This window comes from Leishmania major, chromosome 30 (genome assembly GCF_000002725.2).
Source record: "Leishmania major strain Friedlin complete genome, chromosome 30".
Classification (NCBI taxonomy): domain Eukaryota; phylum Euglenozoa; class Kinetoplastea; order Trypanosomatida; family Trypanosomatidae; genus Leishmania; species Leishmania major.
The window spans coordinates 261,912-286,742 of NC_007271.2; the positions used below are offsets into that span (position 1 = coordinate 261,912).

General features: G+C 57.7%; 7 protein-coding genes across 7 annotated transcripts; all 7 read left to right on the forward strand.

Moving 5' to 3' along the window:
• Nucleotides 1-854: 854 nt before the first annotated feature.
• Nucleotides 855-3,155, forward strand: LMJF_30_0820 (conserved hypothetical protein; the record flags this gene model as incomplete). Its single annotated transcript, XM_001684625.1, has 1 exon — nucleotides 855-3,155. One exon carries the CDS (start codon nucleotides 855-857, stop codon nucleotides 3,153-3,155), a length of 2,301 nt encoding a protein of 766 aa, XP_001684677.1.
• Nucleotides 3,156-6,510: 3,355 nt separating this feature from the next.
• On the forward strand, nucleotides 6,511-6,951 carry LMJF_30_0830 (conserved hypothetical protein; the record flags this gene model as incomplete). The annotated part of the gene is made up of 1 exon (XM_001684626.1): nucleotides 6,511-6,951. The coding sequence occupies one exon, from the start codon at nucleotides 6,511-6,513 to the stop codon at nucleotides 6,949-6,951; it is 441 nt and encodes a 146-aa protein (XP_001684678.1).
• A 1,146-nt stretch (nucleotides 6,952-8,097) lies between these two features.
• Nucleotides 8,098-10,854, forward strand: LMJF_30_0840 (conserved hypothetical protein; the record flags this gene model as incomplete). Its single annotated transcript, XM_001684627.1, has 1 exon — nucleotides 8,098-10,854. One exon carries the CDS (start codon nucleotides 8,098-8,100, stop codon nucleotides 10,852-10,854), a length of 2,757 nt encoding a protein of 918 aa, XP_001684679.1.
• A 778-nt stretch (nucleotides 10,855-11,632) lies between these two features.
• Nucleotides 11,633-12,220, forward strand: LMJF_30_0850 (putative surface protein amastin; the record flags this gene model as incomplete). Its single annotated transcript, XM_001684628.1, has 1 exon — nucleotides 11,633-12,220. One exon carries the CDS (start codon nucleotides 11,633-11,635, stop codon nucleotides 12,218-12,220), a length of 588 nt encoding a protein of 195 aa, XP_001684680.1.
• Nucleotides 12,221-13,536: 1,316 nt separating this feature from the next.
• LMJF_30_0860 (putative surface protein amastin) lies at nucleotides 13,537-14,124 on the forward strand (the record flags this gene model as incomplete). The annotated part of the gene is made up of 1 exon (XM_001684629.1): nucleotides 13,537-14,124. The coding sequence occupies one exon, from the start codon at nucleotides 13,537-13,539 to the stop codon at nucleotides 14,122-14,124; it is 588 nt and encodes a 195-aa protein (XP_001684681.1).
• A 3,198-nt stretch (nucleotides 14,125-17,322) lies between these two features.
• LMJF_30_0870 (amastin-like surface protein-like protein) lies at nucleotides 17,323-17,988 on the forward strand (the record flags this gene model as incomplete). Its single annotated transcript, XM_001684630.1, has 1 exon — nucleotides 17,323-17,988. One exon carries the CDS (start codon nucleotides 17,323-17,325, stop codon nucleotides 17,986-17,988), a length of 666 nt encoding a protein of 221 aa, XP_001684682.1.
• A 3,190-nt stretch (nucleotides 17,989-21,178) lies between these two features.
• LMJF_30_0880 (putative adenosine kinase) lies at nucleotides 21,179-22,216 on the forward strand (the record flags this gene model as incomplete). The annotated part of the gene is made up of 1 exon (XM_001684631.1): nucleotides 21,179-22,216. The coding sequence occupies one exon, from the start codon at nucleotides 21,179-21,181 to the stop codon at nucleotides 22,214-22,216; it is 1,038 nt and encodes a 345-aa protein (XP_001684683.1).
• Nucleotides 22,217-24,831: the final 2,615 nt, after the last annotated feature.

A 24,831-nucleotide genomic window follows, 5' to 3' on the forward strand; every position in this document is an offset into this window, starting at 1 on the left:
GGGAAGGGAGGGCGCGGCGTCGCGGCGCGCGATAAAATGAGGTCTTACATGAACGACTGATCACGTATAAGAAACACATACACACCCACAGACGAAAATGGCAAGTGGAGAGCACCGGCACAGCTTAGCTTTTCCTTCTCCCACACACGAAGTTGTCAGGGCCGACAAGGCTGCAGGGGCGGCTTGAATGGCGCATGCGCACCTTGGCGCTTTTCTGTCTCTCTCTCTCACACACACACACACGCACACATGGGTGAGGACGTGCCGTTGACGCGTCTTGCGTTTGCTTCCTGCGCTCTCTATGGGGGAGGGGGAGAGCCCACGGCTGGCGTAGTTTTGTGCTTGTGGCGTCGTGCGGAGCGACGCCGCTGCCCGCAAAGTCTGCAAGCAGACGGAGAGCCTAGGAAGCGCCCCTTTTCCGCTCCCGCTGAATAGACGCACCGCAGCAGTCGCGGAACAACGAAATTGGTGCAGGGACGGCGCAACGCCGGCAGAGTCTCCAAAGCCGACAGCACATGTAAGGGGCTCTATCTTGCTTCCACCATCTTTTTCTTTTCACGCCGGTGCTGCACGCGATATCTTCTTCTTCTCTTTGCGCATGGACACAGAACTTTCACTGCTGCCTTGCACTGTCACTATAGACGGGCACGGTAGGTGGAACTGAAACTATTAGCACCCTATGAAACACGAGAACGTGCACGACCACTACTGCCGCCGCTGCGCCTTGCCGTGAAGAGCGCCACCAGAAGTGGACACAACTCTCCGAACACTAGCAAAGCTTTTGCTTGGGTCTTCTCCCTCTCCCCCACCACACACACACACACACTGTTGCTAACGGATCGTGCTTGTTTCCAATGTCTGCGGTGAGCACTCGACCGAGTCCATACGGGGATCGTCTTGGCGGTGCTGTCATGGATGAGAACAGCGATGCGGAGCGACAGCTCTGCAGCATGGTTGACACGATCATCGCAACGTCCACCCGCGCGCTCCAGAAGGCCTCTAGTGACGTGAACAGCACCGACGCCGCGTTTGTGAAGGCGGCGTCGCTTTTCCAGGCCAATGGAATCCTCATTTCTCACGGTGAGCCCGGTGAGAACACTTCCAATGCCGCAAGCCCTGCCGCTGTCGAGTCCGACCTGCGTACCCAGCTGGAGAACTGCCGCAACCTCCTCCGCACGGTCGACTGTGAGCGTCGCCGTTTGCGCAGTCAGTGCATCTACCTCCAGAAGGAGCATGAGCTTCGACGTGCAGAGATACAGTCAATGCACCGCTACTCTACCGAGTCGCATCAGCGCTCGCTGACGCTAGAGCGCCAGGCTGCAGAGGAGCGCCAACACCGTCGGCGGCTGCAGAACGAGGTGGATGCTCAAACGCAAGAGGTCATGCGCCTTCGCCGTGTTCTCCGAGCCCTGCCAGACAACGTCTTGGGGTCCCTGAGTCCGCGTCATCCTGCCGACGGCGCTGCGGCGGACCTTGTGCTGACGCTGGCACCGGACCGGCGCTTTGAGGAGGCCTTTCGGGACAAAATGAACAGCATCGTGTACAAGCGACGCTACTACCAGGCAAGTGCAATGCATCAGGCGACCCGCGAGCAGGTGGAGATGATGCTGATGGAGCAGCAAGATCCCCTGCAGATCGCGGCGAGGTGGCCCTACGTCGGTGAGGGCGTGTCCACAGTGGGTGCAACGTCGACGGAGTCAGTCGTGAGGAGGGAATGGCAGAGCTGCGGCGGTGGCGCCTCGAGCACGTTCGAATCTCCACCCCAAGGGATTGGTGAATCGCAGCCGGCCGACACGATAAATGCCACTGAAGCTGCGAAGCTTGCGAACAGCGCACTTATGCACTCGGCGCTGGAATTTCCTTTCCAGCTACCCTTCACGACGACCACCCCGAAAGACGCGTACATTAAATCTCTCATGTATCACTCCGCGTACGCGGAGCCGCTTACCCAGCTGCGCGAGCACGTGCTGAGGCTGAGCTCGCGCCTCAAGACAGCGCAGGACGCCGGGCTGCGCGCGCTATACATCACGTTTACTCAGGTGCTGCATCTCCTCGGATCCGCCCCTGCACGGGCACAGTGGCGCTCTCTCTACGAGCGCGAGATCGAGAAAATGCAGCGCGCACACCGCGACATGCTGTACGCTGTAATCGAACAGGCGAACATGACAGCTACGCGGATACCGGAGCTTGAGCGCGCTGGCGGTGCGGCTACGGTGCGGCGCGAGCTCGCCGGCGGCGCTCCGCAGCGCCAGGACGTGGGCTGCAGCGCGCACGAATCGACCACGATGGAAAAGTACAGGGCCTCCCAGCTCAAGGAGCAGCTGGATCACCTCAAACTGCATTCGCTTGAGGTGGAGGCCGCGGCACAAAAGGAAAAAGAGGAGATGGCCAAGCAGTGCTCGACTGCGCGTCAAGGCGCCTTGCAGGCTCTGCAGTCCCTCAAGGCGCTCGCCAAGTGCGTCGTGTGGTCGGTGCGGGCTCACGGTGCCGCCGACGGTGCCGTGTATGACCCCTTCGCTCAATTGTTCGATCCCCTCACGGAGGAGGTGCTGGACGACCCGCGGCTCGTTACCAAGACGACAGAGGCAACGGACTTGACCCTATCGTACGTGCGCTTGCTCGGCTGCAGCGGTGGCGGTGGTGGGCGAGGTAAAAGTGCACAGCGCGACCACGCGGACCTCGGGGCCGCACCTCTTTCGTCTTCGCAAACGTCGGGAACGGAAGGCGCGCTCGCGAGCGTCATCGACATTAGCCGCACCGCCTGTGGTGCCACCGCACCGTCGTGTTCTTCAAAGGCTCATTCGTCTCGGAGAAAATCGGCACCGTCAGCGGTCCACGCGCTGCGCCACCGCACTCGCAGCAGCTCCTTGGGCTACTCAAGCCGTCGACTCAGCACCCCACAACTGCCACCCATGTCAAGCATCTCAGCCTTGTCGAGGGGGGCGACAGGCTTTCGCAAGCGCCGGAGCAGCGGCGCGGCTTCATCACACTCTTCTGCCGAAGGCGATCTTTCCTCGACAAAAGCGTCGGCCGCGCCGTCTCTTCAGAACACGGTGAACGCACAGAAGGCCTGCGCCAAGGAGAGCGGCCCTAAGCCTCAGGGGACTGTCGCCGTCATAGAGCTCGGCTTCCGTGAAGGCGATACTCAACGGTAGCAGTGGAAGGGGCAGAAGACCTGCTGCCGCGCGAAGCTGCACTTATGGGGATGTGCGTGCATCCGAGACATCTAGAATACTCCTCTCTCCATGCGTTCTCCTGATGGTACTAGATCATCTTTTTTTTCCTACGTCACGTTTGCAACTCTTCCGACATGATCCCTTTTCTTTTCGCCGATGTTCTTGAGCATTGTATTGGACGGAAAGAGATGTGCATGTCTGTCTCTGTGTGTGCGCGAGTGCCTACATAGGAGCTCTCTTTTCTCTTTTGTTGTCCTACTTGCCCTCTCTCTCTTGTCCCCCTCTCCTTCCCCCAGGGGGCTCTCTCCGATACACACGCACACACACACACACACGCACACACACACAGACATGCTACAGGCTTACAGGTTTACCCTGCATTGTTTTTCTCTTCGTGTCTCCACTCTTGTGCCGTTTTTCGTAGCCGCCTCCCACTTTTTCTCCCTCTGTGGTGTTTTTCTTTTCCTTCCCTCTTGCGTTGCCTGCCTGCTCTTCACATTTTCTCTGCCAAGTCACGTATGCGCCTCTCCTCACGCATTTTCTCTCTCGTTTTCTACGCGCACATTCGACGAGGACACAGGAGGGGCAGATTCAGGTGATTGCCTCCACGCTTGCCGGCCTATGCACAGCTGTGCGTGTGTGTGTGTGCCTCTCCCAGTCGCTCCGCGTCCTGTGCTGTCTCTCTGCTCGGCCTTTTTTCTTTTATAGCGTTCTCTCTCTCTCTCCCATTCACTTTGGTACTGTCTTCTTTACATCCTGACGCGCTCCGTCCGGCATCGCCTTTTAGCTGTGCTGGTTTTCGTTTTTCTTCTTCCTTGTGCTTGCTGGTACGCTGCCTGACCTCCTTTGCCCCCCCCCCCCCCACCCCCGCTATCCAATCTCTGCCTGTGCCTCTGGGGCTCCACATGTCACTTCGTTAGTGCACGATGCGTGCATGCCCGCAACGGGCACAAAGGCGATGCACACGCGGAGCACACCGCCGGAGAGCGGACAGAGGCAACAACAAAAGAAGTGGCGTTGGGCAGCTGAGGAGGAGGCTGATTTCTTTTCGAAGGTAGTGATGGGAGAGCTGCACTGAGGGCGCAAGGAGTCTTCTCTGCTTACTTTCCTTCACAGCCCGCTATTTTACTTTGAGTAGACTCAACACCCGCTCACACAGCAAAACGGAAAAGCGCCATGCACCTCCCTTGCTCTCCCTACTCCATAGAAACACCCACTCATACGCACCCACGTGCTAAGCGTGGTTTCGCCGGTGTTTGGCTATCCCCTCGTTTTCTCCAAAGGGTTGCTGCGATACGCTTTTCGTCTGCTAGCCTGGGCGTTGGATTATCTTGAGGTCATGACGGCTGTCTGTGTTCTTGTTCATTCTTCAGCCTGTGCCCATTCAGCGCCACACAACGCGAGTCCAGCATCTGCTCTAACCCCTGCAGGGCCTGTCACAGGCCCCCATCCGCGTCGTGCGATGCAGAGCGAGAGACACGCCAATACAGCAATGCGCCCGACTCAGCCGTCGGAGCACCGCCCCCTGCCTCGAGCTCCGCCCACCGACCCGCACCCCGCAGGTCGCCTCACAGCGGCTCCCCCACTATGCCGGGCGCCACCGGGCGCATTCTCTCCTCAGGGGTGGGTCGGTGGCTCCCCGCACCCCAGCACGCAGTGCGAGGGCCGGGGGTGAGATAGACGCTCGAGTCACGCTGACGCTTCGCCTACCATATGGGTGGCGCAAGCCTGTGCACTGCCGCGGGTCGCCCCGGCGCAGCGCCATCCAGGGCCCGACCGCCGGCATCAGTGGGGCGGTACATTGCTCTGACCTCCCCACGTGGCAGGCGCTTCACCGTGCCACCACCAGAGGTGACTCGGCATTGGGCAGGGGGAGAGACGAAGGAGGGGCTGCGTGGCTTCCGCACAGAGTGGGGGGGGCACTGGGCCCTGAGATGCCACGCGCTGCGGCATCACCCCGCCCCCATGTCATTCGGGTGCCAATTGCCAGACGGGAAAGCAGAGCAGCAAAGACAATACACTGTACACCTAACGGGTCGATGAATTTCGATGAAAGTGAGGGCATTGCGGTACGTTTCCTTTTTTCCTCGTTTCCGGGCGCAAGGTCGCCATGGTCGCTCCGTTTTTCGTTTCTGCGTTTCTCTCTCTGTTCGCCCCTCCAACACCCGGCCTCCCCCCTCCCCCCCCCTGCCTCGCGGTGGAGGCGGGCCTCCAAATCGCCAATTCCCGAGTTTGCTTCCTCAGCAAAAAATGAGCAAAACTCTCTTCCTCCCTGAATACAGTACGCCAAGCGTCTGTGGGATCTCCGCCGGCACCCACGTGAAACGAGATCCCTAAATTCTAGTATGCGCGGTGGACGCCCCCCTCCCCCCACTGGCTCCAGGTTCACGTTTCTCTCGTCCGCCGTGTGCCCTTTTCCATCCCCTCATTTCGGCTGCGGCGTCTCCGAACAACAACAAAACATCCTCTCCTTTTCGTCGCCTGAGTCGTGGGCTCTTTTCTATCTCGTCTCTCTTCTCGTGGCCCTCATACTCATTCTTAATGCCTGCTGTTTCACTCTTTTCCGCGTGTCTGTTTTTCCCCTCTATATCTGCACCCTTTCGCCGCCCTAGCGATGTTGACCCTTCCCTCCCCCTCCCTTCACCCGCTCTGCAGCACGCGGCAAGATATACACGCCCGCGCTACGCACGGAAGAGGTACAGCCGCAGTACACGACCATAAATGGTAGGAGTCGAGCGGGTGGGGAGCTGAGGGGCTGTGTTGTTTGCGCCTCCTTATCCAGAGAGACAAGCTGCGCGTGTGCATGTGTGGGCCGTATGTGTGTGCGCGCTGAAGCTGATGTACGCCGCATCTCTTTGCCCTTTAGCGAGGGCTGTCCTTTTCTTCGCTCCTCCTCCTGCCGGTTTCTTCTAACTTGGGAGGGGCGATTCAAGCGCACATGAGGTGACTCTTTCGTACGACACCAGGATCAGTATATATATATATATATATATATGTGTGCCCCATGCCTGCTGTGACCCGCCTCTGCGTTTCACCACCGCACGCCGTCCCTCTTGCTGCTTCCTCCCAGCCTCCACGCCTACACTCTTCCCTGCCCACCTTTGTCCGTCTATTTTCTGTCCATACACACCCTCAATGCTGTGCTTGCTCTGTGTATGCTGCTGAGTCGAGCTGGCACGTCGCAGCTTGTGGTGCTGCACTTCATTTGCTGTACGAACGTTGGCCATTACTTACATCTACGTACGTGCATATCCCTACACACACACACACAAGCATACACAAACATTTTGCAAGTTGCCCCTCCTGCCCCTTTCCTCGCAAGGAGAATACAGTTATGTCGAACAGCAGCAGCGTTTCCGTGGCAGCTCAGGCGGAGCTGATGGAGAAGGAGAAAACAGTGGCAGAGCATCAGCAGCGCCTGGCGTCTCTGCGTGACACAGTCAAGACGATGGCGACGCGTCAGGTCACCTTGAAGCGAACGGAGCGCCGCTGCCAGATCACTGTAGGGGAGCTCACGAAGCTCAAGCCGGATCACGTGGTGTACCAGGGCCTTGGCCGCGCCTTTATGCGCGCCCCCGTCAACAAGCTGATCGACTCGAACAACGAAGAGATTGAGCGCTGCGAGGCCGAGGAAAGCCGTCTGTCGGCCGAGAAGCAGCGTGCCTCGGAGCTGGTCATCAAGGAGGAGGGCGAGCTGCGACGCGCCGTGGAGGAGTTCCGTGCAGCTCTGATGGTGGTGCAGGCAGCGCAGTCCCGCAGCCAGCAGAGCGCTTGAGTGAATCATGAAACCGGCACTCAATTTAGGGCTAAGTGGTGCGCATGCGTACACGCACTAGAGCGCACACTCCTACACACCCTCACCCACACACAAACACGGAGACGCAGTCACGGTTTGAGCCAGAGAAAAAGGTCGAGGTGCTTGCGGCCCTCTCCCGCACGCGAAGCTGCGGTGCTGCATCAACCGAGACGATGGTTGCGCGTTTCTGTGTCTTTGTTGTTTGTGCGCGTTCTTGTGTGCGTGTGTGGACGTTGTTGAGGCTGGAGATGGGTGCTGGGGCAAACACACCCGCCGCGAACATCAGAAGCGTAAATGTATGCGTGTACTAGCCTGAGTGGTATTAACACCCAAACACACAAGCGGCAACATAGCGTAGCTGGGCAGTTGCGCACTCGACCAGCCGTTCTCCACTTCTCTCTCCTCTCCCAGGCGTTGGCGCTACTGGCCGCCGTCGAGTGTGTGTGTGGGGAGGTGAGGTAGTGATGAGAGTAGAAAGCAGAAGAGTTGCGGCGTACCCGTGCCAGGTGTGCGACAGCACAAGCTTCTTAATCTTCGAAAAGCCGGAGCGCTTCGGAGTGATGGCTCTGGTGTGCATGTAAGCGCAGTTTCACGGCACGCGTACGTCACGTTACGTGACCTGCCTCATCAGAGACGCCCCAGACCTCCGTTTCACACATTTGTGCCGTCTATCTGTTGTGTCTTCCCTCATCTCATCTTCTCATTTTTTTTCGTGTGCGTGCTCTGTCTGCCACATGGACAGCCTCTGCTTGCACATAGGAGTGGCGCTGCACCGTCTTTTTTTTGTGGTGGTGGGGGGCTTGTCGCTCTCTCAAACTCTGCCCCTCCTTTGCGCACGCAAGCAGAAATAGGCTAACGTACTAACGGACGAGTATTAAAGCTGCGTTCATGTGGCGCCGTACGCCAGTTTTGTGGAAACGCAAGGTGCCGCCACTGTGGTACAGCAAAAATGACTTTTTTCGGAAGGTTCGCAGCCCCGGTGCGAGTAAACCATGGCGCGACAGAGCAGCAGCCACGGGTGGTAGCATCGAGGTAACATCCAACATCGATGTGGTCGATGAAGATGGGAGCACGATCATGGGCAGTCTTACCACCTCTGGCCCTCTCGGCATACGCAGCCCCCACATGCCACCGTCGGCTGCAAAGGAGGCCCTTGCCGATGCCCAGCAGCAGCCTTCCTGGGGCGGCGGGCCAGCCGCAGCTGCTCAGGCAAACCATTGCTTCGGCGCTCCGCTGCTTCGCTCGCTTGACGGGCCCACGGCCACTGGCGGCGTTCACGATGACGCCTCCACAGCGCTTGCTGGTGCCGCTGCACCAGTGGCGTCGTTCGCGGCTCCTTATGGTGAGGACGCCGGCGTCCCTCGCGCAGCGCTGCCATCGTCTTCGCCTTCTTCGGCTGGGGTCTCTCGGCTGCAGGCTGGAACGCCGATAGCCACCATTCCATTTGGCAAATCGCTTCAGCTGAACGTGGAGGAGGTGGACACGTACCCGTCGTCAGAGCCGGTGCCGCTTCAACTGCAGGGCCTGAAGCGCCGCTCCAGGAAAGCGGTGGCAGACTCCATCCTGCTGCCCCGCCACATCAACAGACTCTTCCACAAGATCATGGGATGGTCGGAGGAGCTGGTTGACCTCGAAGCGGAGAAGGACTCGCTCTCGCAGGAACAGACGGGTGCGTCCGAGCCGCGAGGCACAAGGCTGCGCTTGTTACGCAAAAAGGCGGAAAATTTGACGGACAAGATGAAGTACGGCGTTCTCCTCGACGCGTACGAAAAGGATCAGTTTGCCATTGAGCATCAGCTGGAGATTGCCGGCGAGAAGATGGAGCGCAAGATGCTGGGATGGGAGGGGATGCACGTCCTGGACCAGGACGCTGCTGCGGAGATGGCGCACGTGCTGGAGAACAAGGCATCCATCGTCATGGAGGCTCCTTCGTCGTTTCACATTCCAGTGCCTGGCCGCGACTGCTGCCCAGGGTGCGGGGCGCTTTTGCAGAACCTTAGTGACGACGCCTTCGGCTACGTTCGGCCGGGCGAGATCGAAAAGTACGTGGCTCAGCGGAATGCGAAGGCGCAGCTCCGCCATGAATACGCGGCTCGCATGGCAGAGCTGCAGGCGCACTGGGCGAAGCACGGCCGTCATGTCGGAGAGGAGTGGCTGGACTTCATGACGCAGGAGGAGTTTGATGCCTTTTACCGTGACACCCCGCGCCCCTTCACCTGCCACCGCTGTCACGCCTTGGAAAACCTCGGCGTGGAGGGACGTCGCAAGGTTTGGTCTGCCCCGGACTTCACGGACCAGCTCCGCGCCCTCAAGGAAAAGAAGTGCGTGGTCGTCTTGGTCGTGGATATCACAGACTTTCCGGGCTCGATGGTGTACAATTTGCCCGGTCTGATCAGCATGAATAATCCAGTCATTATTGCAGTGAATAAGATGGACTGCATCCGGAATCGCTCTTTCAACTACGCTGGCAAGGATCGCAGCGTTGCAGCGTGCTTGGTGTCCGAGAGCTACGTGCGCCGTTGGGTGATGGACATTGCGGTGCAGTTTGGACTACCGCAGCATCAAATCAAAAAAGTGGTGCCTCTGTCTGCAAAGCGGGGCTGGGGCATCACGCACCTGATCAGCGCCATCGAGGACGCGGCCAATTTGAACCTGCGTCGCCCCCACAAGCCTCTGCCCACCTACTTTGTCGGCGTGGCAAACGTGGGCAAGTCTTCTGTGATTAATGCCATGGCGCACGCCCTTTACGTGCCGCAACCCCCCCACCCGGAGAGCCGAAAAGTGTACTACACAAAGACCGACGCACAGGGGAAGAAGGCTGTCTTTTGGCGGTGGTACACTCCCCCTAACGTGAATCAAGCAGAGATGCTCGACATACGGGGCCGCCACGACAAGAAGGCGTCTAAGCTGATGACGGTATCTTCCCTGCCCGGCACCACAGTTGCCGTTAACGCTGTTCGCATATCTCTCGGATCCACAGCGCACACTGCAAAGCAGGAGCAGCAGCGGCTTTCGGAGGGCGCAGCCGCGCCTGGGAAAGCGGACGACGTCGCCGGGATACAGACCTACATCTACGACACACCAGGGCTCCTCCCTCACTGGCACCAGCGTTCTCCTCTCACCCTGCTGCAGATGCGCCGCACGCTTATTCGAAAGTTTCGAAACCCGCAGTGCTTCCTCCTGCTGCCGGGACACACACTGCTCCTTGGCGGCCTCGCCGCCGTCGATGTCGTGCGCGGCCCGCCGCGAGGGCTGCTCTTTCTTGTCTACACGTCTCAGAAGGTGCGGAATGCTATTGTGAATACAGTGCAATCCGATGCGTTCTGGCGAGAGCAGCTGGGCAAGGCGCTGGACCCTCCCGGCTCGTATGAGCAGCTGCTTCCGCTGGACGATCTCAGCACCGCAGCCGGGCCGCCTCGGCTCTCCGAGACACGGAGCTACCTCTTCGAGTGCTACGGGCGTCATCGGCGGCGCCCCAAGGCTGATCTGTACGTGTGCGGTCTCGGCTGGACTTCGTTCTGCGTCAGTGAGCCCGCGGACGTTGTCTTGCGCGTGCGCACATTACCCGGGGTTGTCCATGGCGTGCGCGAGCCGCTGCGCTTCAAAGATCTTTGTGCACGACGGGCATGGCCGAAGCTGAAGCGACGCTTTACCGCCAAAGGGATCGAAGATATGGAGAGCGACGTCGATAGCGACTCCATCAATACTGTTGTGCGCCTCATATCAGCACCAGTGACGCCAGCATCCGCTGCGTCTGCGGATGAGCCTGCAGAAGCAAGCGTGCGCACGGTTGAGCGGGTCGCGCATCCCCGCCATCACTCCGCTTCGTCCGCCCCTTTTGCGGCGTTGAAGGAAGACCTGCACGCCGCCGGGAAGCTGTAGTACTCCCCTCCTCGATATAGGCCTTGTGCACGCCCTTCCATACAGTGGTCATTGTACAAGCTGCTGCTTCGCCTTCAAGACAGGAGCAGCCGTGGCAACTGAAGACTCCAACGACGGCGTGGTACCCTGCGGTGCCACTGGTTGAGCGCTGCAAGGACACACACACCAGGTGAAGGTGTGCATGGCTGCCAAGTACTTTTCTCAACCCCCTTTCCCGCTTTAGCTGCCCCCTTTTCCTTCACACACACAGACGTACGCTCGTATTTACCTTCCGTAAGGCGATTCAACAGCATAAAGCTGCAGTAGACATGCACACTCGATCGTAGTGGTTTAATCGATGCTGCCGCCGCGACACCTCGCTGTCAACAGCTGCCATATCCAAAACAGCAGCCCCCTGGTCACCCATCTGACACCGACGTGCACCTACACGCGGGGGCGTAAACTCAGCACGACTCAAGATACGCGCGAGTTTCTCTTGATGGGTCCTTCACCATGTGCCGGAATGGCCTCTGTTCCCATCTCTTCTTCGCTGTGCCACGCACACCTCCTTCAGCTCTCTCCCTCCCTCCTGTGCACCTCAACTTTCGCCGTTCTTCTTTCCCCGCCTCCCCTCCGCCCTCTACCTCCGCAGCTAAGTTAACCGCGATTCACCACACCCTCACCTCTCACTTTGCACACTTGCTTCTCTTCTTATACAGTCTGTCCGCTGCTTTCCGCGCCATTCCCCCTCGCTAGCTCTTCGCCGTACATCCCCCCTACATCACCCTCTCTCGCAATCATGGGGTTCGAGGCTCTCCGCGGCCGCATGGATGTGGCGCTGAGTATGCTGTGCTCGTGCATCGTGTTCATGTTCCTCGTGACGTCTGCGCCGATATCGCAGTTCCGTGGCAGGGGCATGAACGTTGGCGGCGCGAGCAAGTTGTCGTGCGTGACCGTGTGGGGCCTGAAGAATGACTGCACCGCCAACAACTACGACTACCGCCCGACGAGCATAGGGTGCGCACGCTCGAAGCAGCTGTTCCAGGTATCGGAGGCGTTCTACATTGTCGCTGTTATTGTGTCATTCCTGTCGTGCCTGATGAGTGGCCTGTACTTCATGGGCATTAAGGCAAAGGTGCTGCTGGTCCTGCTTGCCGTTCTTGAGGTTGGTTTTGCGCTGATCCCATGGGTGTGCATGACGGCGGTGTGGCACGGCAACTACTGCGGTGGGTCGACCGTGAAGATCAACACGTCGAGCGGCAAGGCGGACGGCGTGCCGCTCGGCTCTGTGCTGCGTGAGTCGTTCAAGGCCAGCGCTGGCTACGGTCTGACGGTTGCGGCGTGGTGCACCCAGGTGATTGGCCTGGTTCTGCTGATTGCCATGTAGGGCTCGTCATGCAGGGCTCTGCGTGTGTGTGCTTGTGCGAGCCGGTGCTGCCTGCAGAACTGTAGTGCGCAAAGCTGCCCACGCCTGCACTCCGGCGCGCACAGTGAACGCACCCTACCTGCTACTTTGCTCACGGGATACCGCGACTGCCACTCCGAAGAGGACTCGATTTTACTGTGAATCGCCGGTGGTCTCCGCCCACGCGGAGGCTGCTTGCGGGTGTGGGTGCGCAAGCGGTGGCCGCAAGTCATTTATACCCATGGTGCCCCTTCTGTTTTGTTCTTTGTCGTGCCATACAGAAAACGTTTATCTTTCCATCCTTTTCTTTCTTACTGTCTTAATGGGGTCAGCTGGCGGCTGCTGCGCTGCGCCACGGCGGGGTGCAGGGCCACTGGACACAGACCCGCTTGATCACGGGAGGCGACCCGCACTCGGTGGGCTGAAAACGTTCTTTTTTTCGTTTCTGCGCTGTCAGGCTGATTTTGATATCTGTGGAAAGCAAGCCTAAGCGTGTGTTGAGCTCCCTTTTCCGTTCCGAAAATGCGATATAGCCTGCGTGCCTCTGGTGTGCGAGTGTTGTGAGAGCAGACATGTAGACCTCCTTTTGCCCCACGTGCACGCCAAGGGCGGCTTCTTCAACTCTTTGGTGGTTTCGTGCTTCCCCTTTCTCGAGAGAGTTGTGCTTGTGTGTGCACTTGTGTATGTATGACTGGAGCCATCTCCACGAAATCAAACTCCTGAACCTCCAAGAGGCAACGAGGGGACGCCTTGCTTGTCTTTGTGTATGACGCTCCGCTGATCTCCACAGCACACCCCTGCTGAGGCGTGCTCTGCCGGAGCCTATCCGCTGATTGCGCGACGCCGCCGCGCAGAAGCGAGTGCGGGGTTAATGAGGCGTGCCTGCGTGTGCTGTAGCTGCGCGGCGCAGCCCCCCGGTCACCCATCCGACACCGACGTGCACCTACACGCGGGGGCGTAAACTCAGCACGACTCAAGATACGCGCGAGTTTCTCTTGATGGGTCCTTCACCATGTGCCGGAATGGCCTCTGTTCCCATCTCTTCTTCGCTGTGCCACGCACACCTCCTTCAGCTCTCTCCCTCCCTCCTGTGCACCTCAACTTTCGCCGTTCTTCTTTCCCCGCCTCCCCTCCGCCCTCTACCTCCGCAGCTAAGTTAACCGCGATTCACCACACCCTCACCTCTCACTTTGCACACTTGCTTCTCTTCTTATACAGTCTGTCCGCTGCTTTCCGCGCCATTCCCCCTCGCTAGCTCTTCGCCGTACATCCCCCCTACATCACCCTCTCTCGCAATCATGGGGTTCGAGGCTCTCCGCGGCCGCATGGATGTGGCGCTGAGTATGCTGTGCTCGTGCATCGTGTTCATGTTCCTCGTGACGTCTGCGCCGATATCGCAGTTCCGTGGCAGGGGCATGAACGTTGGCGGCGCGAGCAAGTTGTCGTGCGTGACCGTGTGGGGCCTGAAGAATGACTGCACCGCCAACAACTACGACTACCGCCCGACGAGCATAGGGTGCGCACGCTCGAAGCAGCTGTTCCAGGTATCGGAGGCGTTCTACATTGTCGCTGTTATTGTGTCATTCCTGTCGTGCCTGATGAGTGGCCTGTACTTCATGGGCATTAAGGCAAAGGTGCTGCTGGTCCTGCTTGCCGTTCTTGAGGTTGGTTTTGCGCTGATCCCATGGGTGTGCATGACGGCGGTGTGGCACGGCAACTACTGCGGTGGGTCGACCGTGAAGATCAACACGTCGAGCGGCAAGGCGGACGGCGTGCCGCTCGGCTCTGTGCTGCGTGAGTCGTTCAAGGCCAGCGCTGGCTACGGTCTGACGGTTGCGGCGTGGTGCACCCAGGTGATTGGCCTGGTTCTGTTGATTATAATGTGAAAGAGGATATCTTCGTCCAGGCGAGAGGAAGTGGAGAGGAGCGGTGGTGCTTCCGTGATGCACAATCGGCATGTGTGAGTGCGCGTATGCGTCTTTAGGGTTGACGGCGTGATGTATGGGACGCAAATGATGGGCTGATATAGCATAACGTGACAGACCAACACACACCAGTAGCAGACTTACTCATGCGCTCGATCGTACGCGCACATGATTCTTCTGTGTTCTTTTTCTCTCTTCGTTGCTTGCTGCAGGTGCACAAACGCTCATATACAGAGGTGTGCTTGCAGTGACGTGCACACACGCACACTGATGTAGCGCTCTTTCCCTTTTTGGTACGTGATTGCTTTCCGCTGTGCTGGTGTATGTGTCGGAGGTGGAACCATGGCTGTGACTGTTCTCTTCTGTGTTCTTGTTGTTCCTTTACTCACTACGAAAACGAATCGATTTCTTTGTTAGGTTTGTAATGTTCCTCCCCCCTCTCTTCCCCTCCCTCTCTCCCTTCTGATTTCTCTTACTTCCTTCAGGAGGCACCGAGCAGCGACTCAGGAGGGAGCGAGAGCGAGTTGTTCAACCGCGCGAAAGCGAAAATACAACTTACTATAATCTTTGCTTGATGGCCCATGGAATGGGGTACCTCCCTGCCTCTGTCTCCCGCGAGGGAGACGCACAACAGCTCAAAGGCTGCTGCACGCGCTGTTAGCCAGAAATCCGTCTGATGCAGCAATACCCCCTTCTCCCTACCTCCCAGGCATCACCACGGGTGCGTCTCATAGACGTTGAGTTTGGTCTGTACTCTTCTTCTCTGTTCTCCCGTTTTAATCACATTTTGCTTTGCCCTCGCTTTTTGCCCACTGTTGCCCGAACGGTCGTGCGCGTGTGGCACTCTCTCCTGCTCTCCTCCTCTCTCTCTCACGGACTCTCTTGTCTTGTTGTGTTACTAATCCTCGTGTCTTGTTCGCAGAGCGTACGTGTGGAAGGGAGAGACAGAGGCACCGATCTTTCGACTTGTGCAATGTTTTGTTTGCTGTTGTGCTCGTGTTGCTCACACCTCGGTCTTTTTCTTTTTGCTTTTCGCGCTCTGACCACCCCCACCCCCACCCCCTTCTTCTCCTGTCTCTCGCTGTGTGTGTGCGTGTGCGCTGGAAAAGGTGGACCGCAGAAGCTCAAGCGCGGGACAACGAATTCGGGAGCTCGAAAAAGGGGAGCGGAGAAGCGAGGCGGGCGGCGGGCAGGGGGAGGTGCGGAAGCAAAATGCATCAAAAGAAATGAACGGACGCTCAACGTCAAACAAAAACAAAAAATCGCAAGCAAGTGTCTGCGCTTCTTTGCCTGTATGCCATGCCTGTTTACAGCTCATCTCACCTTCGGCCGCGCACGTTCGCTGTCATGTTTTTTTTCTATTCTGTGCCTCCGGCGCGCTGGCTTGAAGCATCCTTGTCTCCGCCTTACGTGGAAGAAGTTGTGGTCACAAACACTCAACATACACGCATAAACACACAGTTATGCCCGGAGACGAGGTTCAGAGTGTGTAAAAAGGTGAATTTACTTCGTGCTATGAGAGAGGGCAAGAGAAAAAACGTTCTTTTTTTGTTGCTGGGTGCGGCTGACCACGGAATGCACAGCCGAAGACAGGAGAGAGAAACTATATATATATGTATGTAGGACAAGAGACGACGAATGGAGAAGAGGCCTGCACATGGACGCAAAAAAAAAAAGAGTAGGAAGTGATTCGATGCTCCCCCCTAAAAACAAACGAAAAAAAAAACAAAAACAGAAGAGAGACGTGATCATCAAGGTGGGGGCGGCAATGCTGCCTCCTCCTTGGCTGCTCTGCTTTCTGCTTTCTTGCGTTGATGTGCGTTTTGCGTGTAGTGCACCTTCTTCATCCTGCCGATTTTCCCCCGATTTCTGCTCCTGTTCGCTCTCTTTTCTCTCTCCCCCACCCCGCCTTTTCCTTTTCCTTCAATAGCCATATGTGGTGCTATATGCTCGTGCTTCATCTTTGAGTTTTTCTTTTTCTATTTGCTCCCCTCTTTTGTTTGTGTTTGCTGAGCGCTGGTAATCCCCCTCTCCCTCTTTCACGCTTCGCTCGCGCTCTCTTCATTGTCTGGGTAGAACACACGCACACACACACACACACATACACACACGTCTGTTTACGCGCCTGTATGTGTGTGTGTGTGTGTGTGTGTGTGCTGCCCGATTTTTTTGTTCGCTTGGCACTGTCATTTGCTCTTCAGATGGAAGGGGGGGGGTAGGGAAGGGACAAGGTGGCCCACATGAGCATCTCTGCTCGCTTGTTTCCGCTCGAAGAAGTTGCACTTTCATCGTCCCGCCGCCGACTCCCTTTCCACGTACTGAGGATGAGGGTGCGCGCATACGCAAACACGCAACCCTCCCCCTGCAAAATGAATAATGGATGACGTACAGCGGAAAAAAAAATGGAAAAGGAGCGGATCGGGTGATTCATGCCATAAGTCAGACCGAAAAGAGTAACGTGCAAGCACATAACTGCCTCCCTCCCCACTTTCTCCTTCCCCCGTTCGCGCAACTGCTGTGTCGCGAGATAGTGGAAAAAGGGGTGGGATCGAGGTCGCAGAAAACAAACAAGATCGAAGAAGTGTGCGTCTTCCCTCAAACCGTATAGTTTCCTGTCACTCCCCTTGTGCCCCTCACTCATATGATCGGGTAGTGGTGGTGGTGGCGGGGGGGGGGGCGCAGGGCACCGCGCCCCGCTCGTAGCCGCCGCGTCTTGTGGCCACGACACGCACGTTTTGCCTGCCGCCCACCCCTGTCGTGTGCCTTTATGCAGCAGTGGCGTCTTTCTCAAAAAGATATGTCTTTACGCCTGGCTACAGCGCCCACCTCACTTCTCTGCTGCAGGCCTTTGTGTGCTTCTGCATGGTGCCCCTTCCTCTACTTGGACTCCGTCCCCCCGTTGCTGCCTTCTCTTTTGCCCTCTCACCCACTCCGCGCTAGCTCTGTTACCGCCCCGTCACATGCTTCTATGCAGCCTCGACAGTGAAGTGAAGTGTCCTTTTCTACCAAAAATTCAAGAGGCCCGTGTAACTGCTCTGTGCCCTCCCTCTTCCTGTCTTCGTTGTTTTCTCTCTCGTCTCACGCAGTATCTCGCAGAGAGCATTCGAACTTCACGTTCTTTTCCCTTTTTTCTTTCTTCTTCACTCTCCGTCGGCAATCATGGCCAACAAGAAGTCCTTCTACAACCAGGAGTACAGCAAGCACGTGGGTGCAGTGATCTTATTCATTGTCTCCTTCGTGGCGATGACCTTTACGGTCTGCGGCACCCCTCTGGGTATGCTGATGATCCGTTCGTGGGGAGAGGACCTTTCGGGCTCTAGTGCTGAACTGGAGCTCAATCCGTGCTTCACGCTGTGGGGCTTGCACAGCGACTGCTCGAAGCCTGATTACTCGCTTCGCATCACGGACTCGCCCATTGTCAACTGCTCTGACATGCATGTCCGCTTCGAGGCGGCTGAGGCGTTCAGCATTGTGGCCATCTTCTCTCTTGTCGGTCTCTTCGGCGCGTCCTGGTACATGATCTGCGGCTCCAAGATCAAGAAGGCTGTGATGTTGCTCGCCGTCTTCGCCATCGGCTCCACGACTGTTCCATGGGCGATCGTTACGGCGTTCTACTACACCCCCTTCTGCGGCCTAGATTTCCTGACCAACACGCATACCCGCTTCGGCGCCGGCTACGCGCTGCTGGTTACCTCGTTCGTGCTGCAGATTGTCGGCCTCATCCTGTTCGTCATCTTTGAGCCGAACACCTCGAAGAAGCTGGAGGAGAACGCGAAGGGCGCCGCGTCTGAAGTCTGGTCCAGCACCGCGTCTGCGTTGCGCTAAAATGAGTGAGCGAAGGGGAGAGAAGGATAGCGCGCTCGAGGGGAAAGGATGCCATGCTCTCACGCGCATACAGACATGCATCGGTAGTCGTCTTCACCACTTTTTGTGGCGGTCTGTGTGCGCGTATGTGTGTCTGTGTGTGTTGGTGTCATTGTCGCATCCCTCATCAGCCTCTTTCTACAGCCCTCATTCCCACCCCCTTGATGACGCGGCTCGGACAGAAGAAAGGTGGTGTGAATGGAGAGGGGTGGCGGTGTCTCTGAAGAAGGCGAAGTAAAGCACGCTCACACAGACGCATACAGCTCCGTCCCCTAAAGGGGCGCCGATGTGCGAAGGCAGGTTAACGTGCGCGATACCATGTGCAGTGGGGCCGGGCGACTCCAGCACCTTTACCTGAAGAGAGAGAAAAGGAGGACAAGGTGGAGAGATGAAATCTGGTAGTGTGCGCGGATGCTGATGTGTGCACTTCATCTCGATGCGTTCACTCACACGGGCACCCTGCCCAGAAAAGAGTACAAATGCTCGAGCAGCAGCGGATGCAGGGTGCGTCGACTAGGTAGGGTGGATATACCAGAGAGAGGTAGAGGGATGGGGGATGGGATGGGGTAGAGTGGAATGAGAGGAGCTGCGTCCTTTCCTGTAGCTCGTAGTTCACGAAAGCTGCCGCTCACTCTCGCTTGTGTCTGCGCGCTCTCTATCTATCCACGACCTGCTTCTTCGAGGAAGCCTGCGTTCCGTTTCGAGTGTGGTGCTTTAATCCTCTTACATCCTTTTTTTTGCTGCTTGCTTCTGGTCTCGGTTAGAGGCAACAGCCGTGCATCACACACACACACACACACACACACACACACACGACAATTACGCACAGAGAGAGAGAGAAAGAGAGAGAGAGAGAGAGCATCGCCCCCGCTGATTTCGCGACACGCTGGCCTAGTGGCAGCTGCTCGAATCTTGCCCGCTCCTTTTTTTGTGTTTCTTCTCTGTGCTCACGGCTGCACGCTGGAGGTCATTTCTAAAATATATTATATGCTGTTGTTTGTGGGCGATGCGCTAATCTGTGTGTGTGTGTGTGTGTTTCTAGCCCCTATCTCCTTCCCACTTCTCGTGTTTTCACTGCGATGCGGCGACATCGCACACCCCCTCCCTTCCCCTACCTCCCTACCACCACTGCCACTTTTTCCTCTCCGCCTCTTTCCATTTCTTACGTTCTTAGTCTTGTGTGCTTGTTTTCCCAGGCGCCCTTCCTCCCTCCCCTCGCTTTCTATCTATATGGTGTTTTGTTCTTTGTACGTGTAGTGTAACGCAGCTTGAAAAGAAAAAGCAACCAAGAGTAATAAGGACAGCAAAAGTGGACACGCGCAAGTGATGATGGGATAGTCTGTCATCTTCTGGTAGTCTGTATGCGGTTGGTCATGTGAGATAGTCGTATTCTTGTCCGCTCTCTCTTTCTCTCCACGGCCCACTCTCTACTCTCCTTTCCTCCAACAAAGTCATCTTATAAGCAGAAGAGATGAGGGGAGGTAGGGAGGGCGCGTAGTGGCGTGGCGGAGTAGTAGAGTAACTGGCACGGCGGGCGGGGCAGGGAGGACAAGTTCCCTCGTGCCCACGCACGCAGACCCCGAGCAGAGCCGTTCAAACGCACCCGTGCGTGTGTGCGCGACGTTGAACAAAAAAAAAGCATAATGAAACGGGTGCGCGGAACGGGGACGATATGACAACGAGCAACGTCGCACACGCTCGAAGGCCAGAGAGCAGAGGCTCGCTGGCGTTACAGGAGTGGTGGTGATGGTGAAAACACCATGAGCTGATGACGTCTCCCCCTCAAGATGAGATGAGGAGCATGAGGACAGGAAAGAGGAAGCTTAAAGACAAAGCGAAACACAGAATGAGGTGGCTCATGGCGAGGGAGGAAAGATGCGAAGCGTAGTGAAAGCAGCGGGGGGGGGAGAGAGAGAGAGAGAGAGGGAGAGAGAGGGAGAGAGAGGGAGGAAGCGGAGCGGAGCTCACAAGGACGAAAGCGAAGGTATGGATGGCGAGAAGGGTTCCCCAGTCCTTGCTTCCTACCACCGCCGTCTTCCTTCATCGCCGCTACCTCCGTGCTCTTTCTATCCCTCTCTGCATTTTCTACGTTGCTCAATGTTCCCCTCTTCCACGTAACCCGCACCCCCCACCCCCACCCTGTCGTAGCCACGATTCCCGTCCTCTCTTTTTACAGTTTCTTCTCAGTCTTTGTTCGATACAACGGGGAAAAAAGAGCGAGGGGGTCTACGCACGGCCATGGACAGGTCCCTCCACCACTCCCCCTATCGGTACCTCCACCGGGCCACTGCGTACGGTAAGCAATTCGTAGGAATCAGAAGAAAAAAACGTTCTTCCAATGAAACCAAGCAGAAGCAGCACGGCGTCCGAGTCCGCACTACCGAGACAGGTTCCGGTGTGCACATGCAAACCTGTGTTTGCGTGCATGTGCACACCGGAACACTTTGTTCTGCGTATGCGTCTCTCTCGTTTTCGCCATTGTGAACGGGTCAAGGGGAGAGGCGCGTACGAAAAAGACAGCTGCAGCCTGTGCGTCTGTTGTGTGCACTCACGTCACTGCTGCTGTGACAGAACAGGGAGCCAGTGTGGCTCGTCGCTCCCCTTCCCTTCCACCCCCTTGCAAAAAGCAAAGCGGAGGCGAACGAGACAAGGTATCGTTTGTCTCTCCCTCAGCAGCTCGCAGGGAGAGGGAGAGAGGGGGCCAGGGATGTTGGCAGCGGCCGTCCGCACGTGTGCTGTTGCCTCTCCCACCGCAGGGCTGTTCCATATTTGCCTGGGTTTTATCCTTCCTCTTTTACCATTCCCTCGACCGCCTCTCTCCCTCTCTCCCTCTCTTCCACACCTGCACTTGCTTGTGTACATGCGTCTGCATGTTGCAACACCGGCGTTAACCGTGTCCTTCACATTTTCGTTGTCTCTTTCGCATCCCTTCCTTTGGATTGTCGTCTACGTCTCCTTCTTCGTGCCTCGCCACTCTGTGCGACTCCGCAGAAGCTGCACAGGAAGTCCATTGCATCTACGTGCACACAAGCCCGCAAGCATCTTGTTTCCGTTATATTGTGATTCGTCATTACAGTTGTACCTTCACCGACCTCCCCGCCGCGCCTGTCTTTCTCCCGGCTTCAACTGCCCTTTCCTACCCTCTTCCACCATGTCCGCGCTTCCGCAGCTCTACATTCAGTGCAACCCGCTCCTCGACGTGTCTGCCCCTGTCGATGATGCGTTCTTAGAGAAGTACAAGGTGCAGAAGACGTCTGCCTGTTTGATGGAGGAGATCCATAAGGGCATCTTCGAGGAGCTAGAGCAGCACCCCGACGTGACCTACGTCCCCGGCGGCTCTGGCCTCAACACCGCCCGCGTGGCGCAGTGGATCGCGCAGGCCCCCAAGGGCAGCTTCGTCAACTACGTTGGCTGCGTCTCGGACGACAAGTACGGCAAAATACTCAAGGAAGCCGCGGAGAAGGACGGGGTGAACATGCACCTTGAGTATACGACAAAGGCACCCACCGGCTCGTGCGCCGTGTGCATCTCAGGCAAGGATCGCTCGCTGGTGGCGAACTTGTCCGCAGCGAATTTGCTCTCCGCGGATCACATGCACAGCAGCGATGTCGTTGATACGCTGAAGGGCTGCCAGCTCTGCTACCTCACCGGCTTCACGCTGACGATCGACGTGAACTATGTGCTTCAGGTCGCGGAGGCGGCCCGTGCGTCGGGTGGGCAGTTCATGATGAACCTCTCCGCCCCCTTCGTGCTGCAGTACTTCACGGAGAACTTCAACAAGGCGGTGCCGTACCTCGACGTCATCTTTGGTAACGAGGTCGAGGCGAAGGCACTTGCGGACGCCATGAAGTGGGACCCCGCCAGCACCCACGAGTTGGCTAAAAAGGCAGTGATGGAGCTGCCGTACAGCGGCACTCGCGACCGCCTCGTCGTCTTCACGCAGGGCAGCCAGCCGACGGTGTACGCTACCCGCAGCGGCAAGACCGGCTCCGTCACGGTGCAGCCCATCGCGCAGGACAGCATTGTGGACCTGAACGGCGCCGGCGACGCCTTCGTTGGCGGCTTCCTTGCCGCGTACGCAATGAGCTGCAGCATCGAGCGGTGCTGCGAGGTGGGGAATTACGCCGCCGGTGTCATCATCCAGCACAACGGCTGCACCTATCCCGAGAAGCCGTCCATCTCTCCCTGAGTGGGAGGGACATCGTTTCATCTGGAGCTAGGAGGGAACGGCGATGCCCCTGTGGGTGCACATCGGCACATCGCGGCAGATGCCGGGCCTTCCTGTGCTTCACTCGCGCTTTGCTTTGCGCCCCTATCGTCTGCCACGAAACACTTCCTCCGCTCCCCCCGCTTCCCCTTCGCACCCTTGTGGGGTGGCACTGGGCATAACAGTCGCATAGCAAAGGCCGGCTGCTAAGCTAAAAGGAGTGAGACGCAAAAATGGAGCATACACCGAAGGAAAATGGTGTGTGTGTGTGCGACTCTTCCTTGACTCTCCGCCTTCTCTCACTTCCGCCGCTGATCAGCGCATACTACGGTGTGCCGCCACAGCCGCGCAGCAAACTCACGTACCCACCCACCCACATACATGCCAAGTGACATGGCTCTTTCCACGCGCATGCTGTTCACGCAGCCTGCTTTAACCCCTTCCCTCTACCCCTTCTCGCACAGAAGCGTCTGTAGATGCCACGGAGTGCGTTGTGTAACGCCCGCCAAGCAGTAGCTTGCGGTTGAGGGCCTTGGTTGCGCATCTGTTTTCTTTGTTTGTCGAAGTAGTGTAGCTGGGCCAGGGTGTCCACGTGTGCGTGTGCCCGTGAATGAAAGCGCTGGAGGACAAGGTTGCCGACATTTTCTGTTGTGACTCTCTCACGTGTATTCGTGTACCTGTCCACTTTAAGTCCCTGAGACAGGCAACGGTCAAGTTGACGACCCATACTATAGCACACGTAGACACCTACATCTGTGCCCATAGGACGTCTGAAACAGGAGAGAGTGGGAACGGGTGCGCCTATTTTTTATTTTTAGCAGTGTGCGTCTATTCTCTGCCACAGTGCATTTCGCTGAGCGCCTCTCGATAGCCCCTGCAGGGCCTGTCACAGGCCCCCATCCGCGTCGTGCGATGCAGAGCGAGAGACACGCCAATACAGCAATGCGCCCGACTCAGCCGTCGGAGCACCGCCCCCTGCCTCGAGCTCCGCCCACCGACCCGCACCCCGCAGGTCGCCTCACAGCGGCTCCCCCACTATGCCGGGCGCCACCGGGCGCATTCTCTCCTCAGGGGTGGGTCGGTGGCTCCCCGCACCCCAGCACGCAGTGCGAGGGCCGGGGGTGAGATAGACGCTCGAGTCACGCTGACGCTTCGCCTACCATATGGGTGGCGCAAGCCTGTGCACTGCCGCGGGTCGCCCCGGCGCAGCGCCATCCAGGGCCCGACCGCCGGCATCAGTGGGGCGGTACATTGCTCTGACCTCCCCACGTGGCAGGCGCTTCACCGTGCCACCACCAGAGGTGGCTCGGCATTGGGCAGGGGGAGAGACGAAGGAGGGGCTGCGTGGCTTCCGCACAGAGTGGGGGGGGCACTGGGCCCTGAGATGCCACGCGCTGCGGCATCACCCCGCCCCCATGTCATCCGGTTGACGACTACTGAGTCTAAGAAGTGAAAGAACAAACACACACATGCGGTGGGAAGGCGTCTGCTTTGCGCATGCGGCTGTGAGCGGCAGTGCTTGTGGGCCATGACCGACAAGGTAAGGGATGGATACCGAGAGATCGCGGAGGCAGTATCACAGTGTTCAGTGCCCACATGCCTTCACACTGCAGACCGACGCACACACGCGTGCCGCTCAATCAAGCTTGTGCCGACTGATTCGTGTGAAGCTAGTTCCTTTTTACATGCCCATCCATGTCCCTCTCTCCTTCTCTGCCTATACACATTCTCAACACTCCCCCCTCTCCCTCACATAGGCTGATCATTCAGAGCGCGTCTCGAGGACACCACCCAGCTCCACGTACTGCGCTCCACCCTTTTTTTTTGTCGCTTCCTCGGTGTGCCTCTCGTGTGTTGTGTCCATACCGTTGCCCCTCCCCTTCCCTCCCTTTCCCCCGCCCTCGTCCTCCTTGACGCATTCAGTGCCTTTCCCCTTGTCGCTCCATACTGCAGACACTCGAGCGAGGGCTTCGACAAGGGCAGCAACGCAAGAGCCGCCGCACTCTCCTTTTTCGTCGTCCGACAAAGTTCAGTGTTCGCTAGCTCACACGCGGAGATCACACACGAAACACAGACACTCACACAAGTGCAGACGCACTTCCCTCCTCACAGAAGGGAGAAAACGGAAGGGAAATCGTTCACGCATCTCAATTCGTTCTTTCCCCCTTCTTCCCTCCTTTTTTTTTCTTTTCTCCTCGGCTTGTCTCTCTCTCGTGAACGCCAGAGTATTTCACCCCCTCCCTTCCCTCCCTCTTTCCGGTTTCCTTTCTCTGCTTCTCTGTCTCGCTCGCTTCTCTTCCGTCCTCTGGTTCCCAAGGACTTCTTGTGGAGATTTGCCTCCGTAGCTCCTCCGCGACTCTCCCGTCCATATTGGTCGCCTCCGCCGCTTCTTTCTCGGGTATCCTCAGTAGCTGCCAGCGATGTCAACGAGAGAGCATACGTACCCGTACACATACACGCACACACACACACACACACACACACACACACGAAGCTCAGCTGCTATACATCTGCTCCGCTAATGTACTCACGGCAACATGCGAGGCAGCAGACACCAACCGGAGTGAGATCTAGAGCGAAGCCACCGCCTTGGCCGT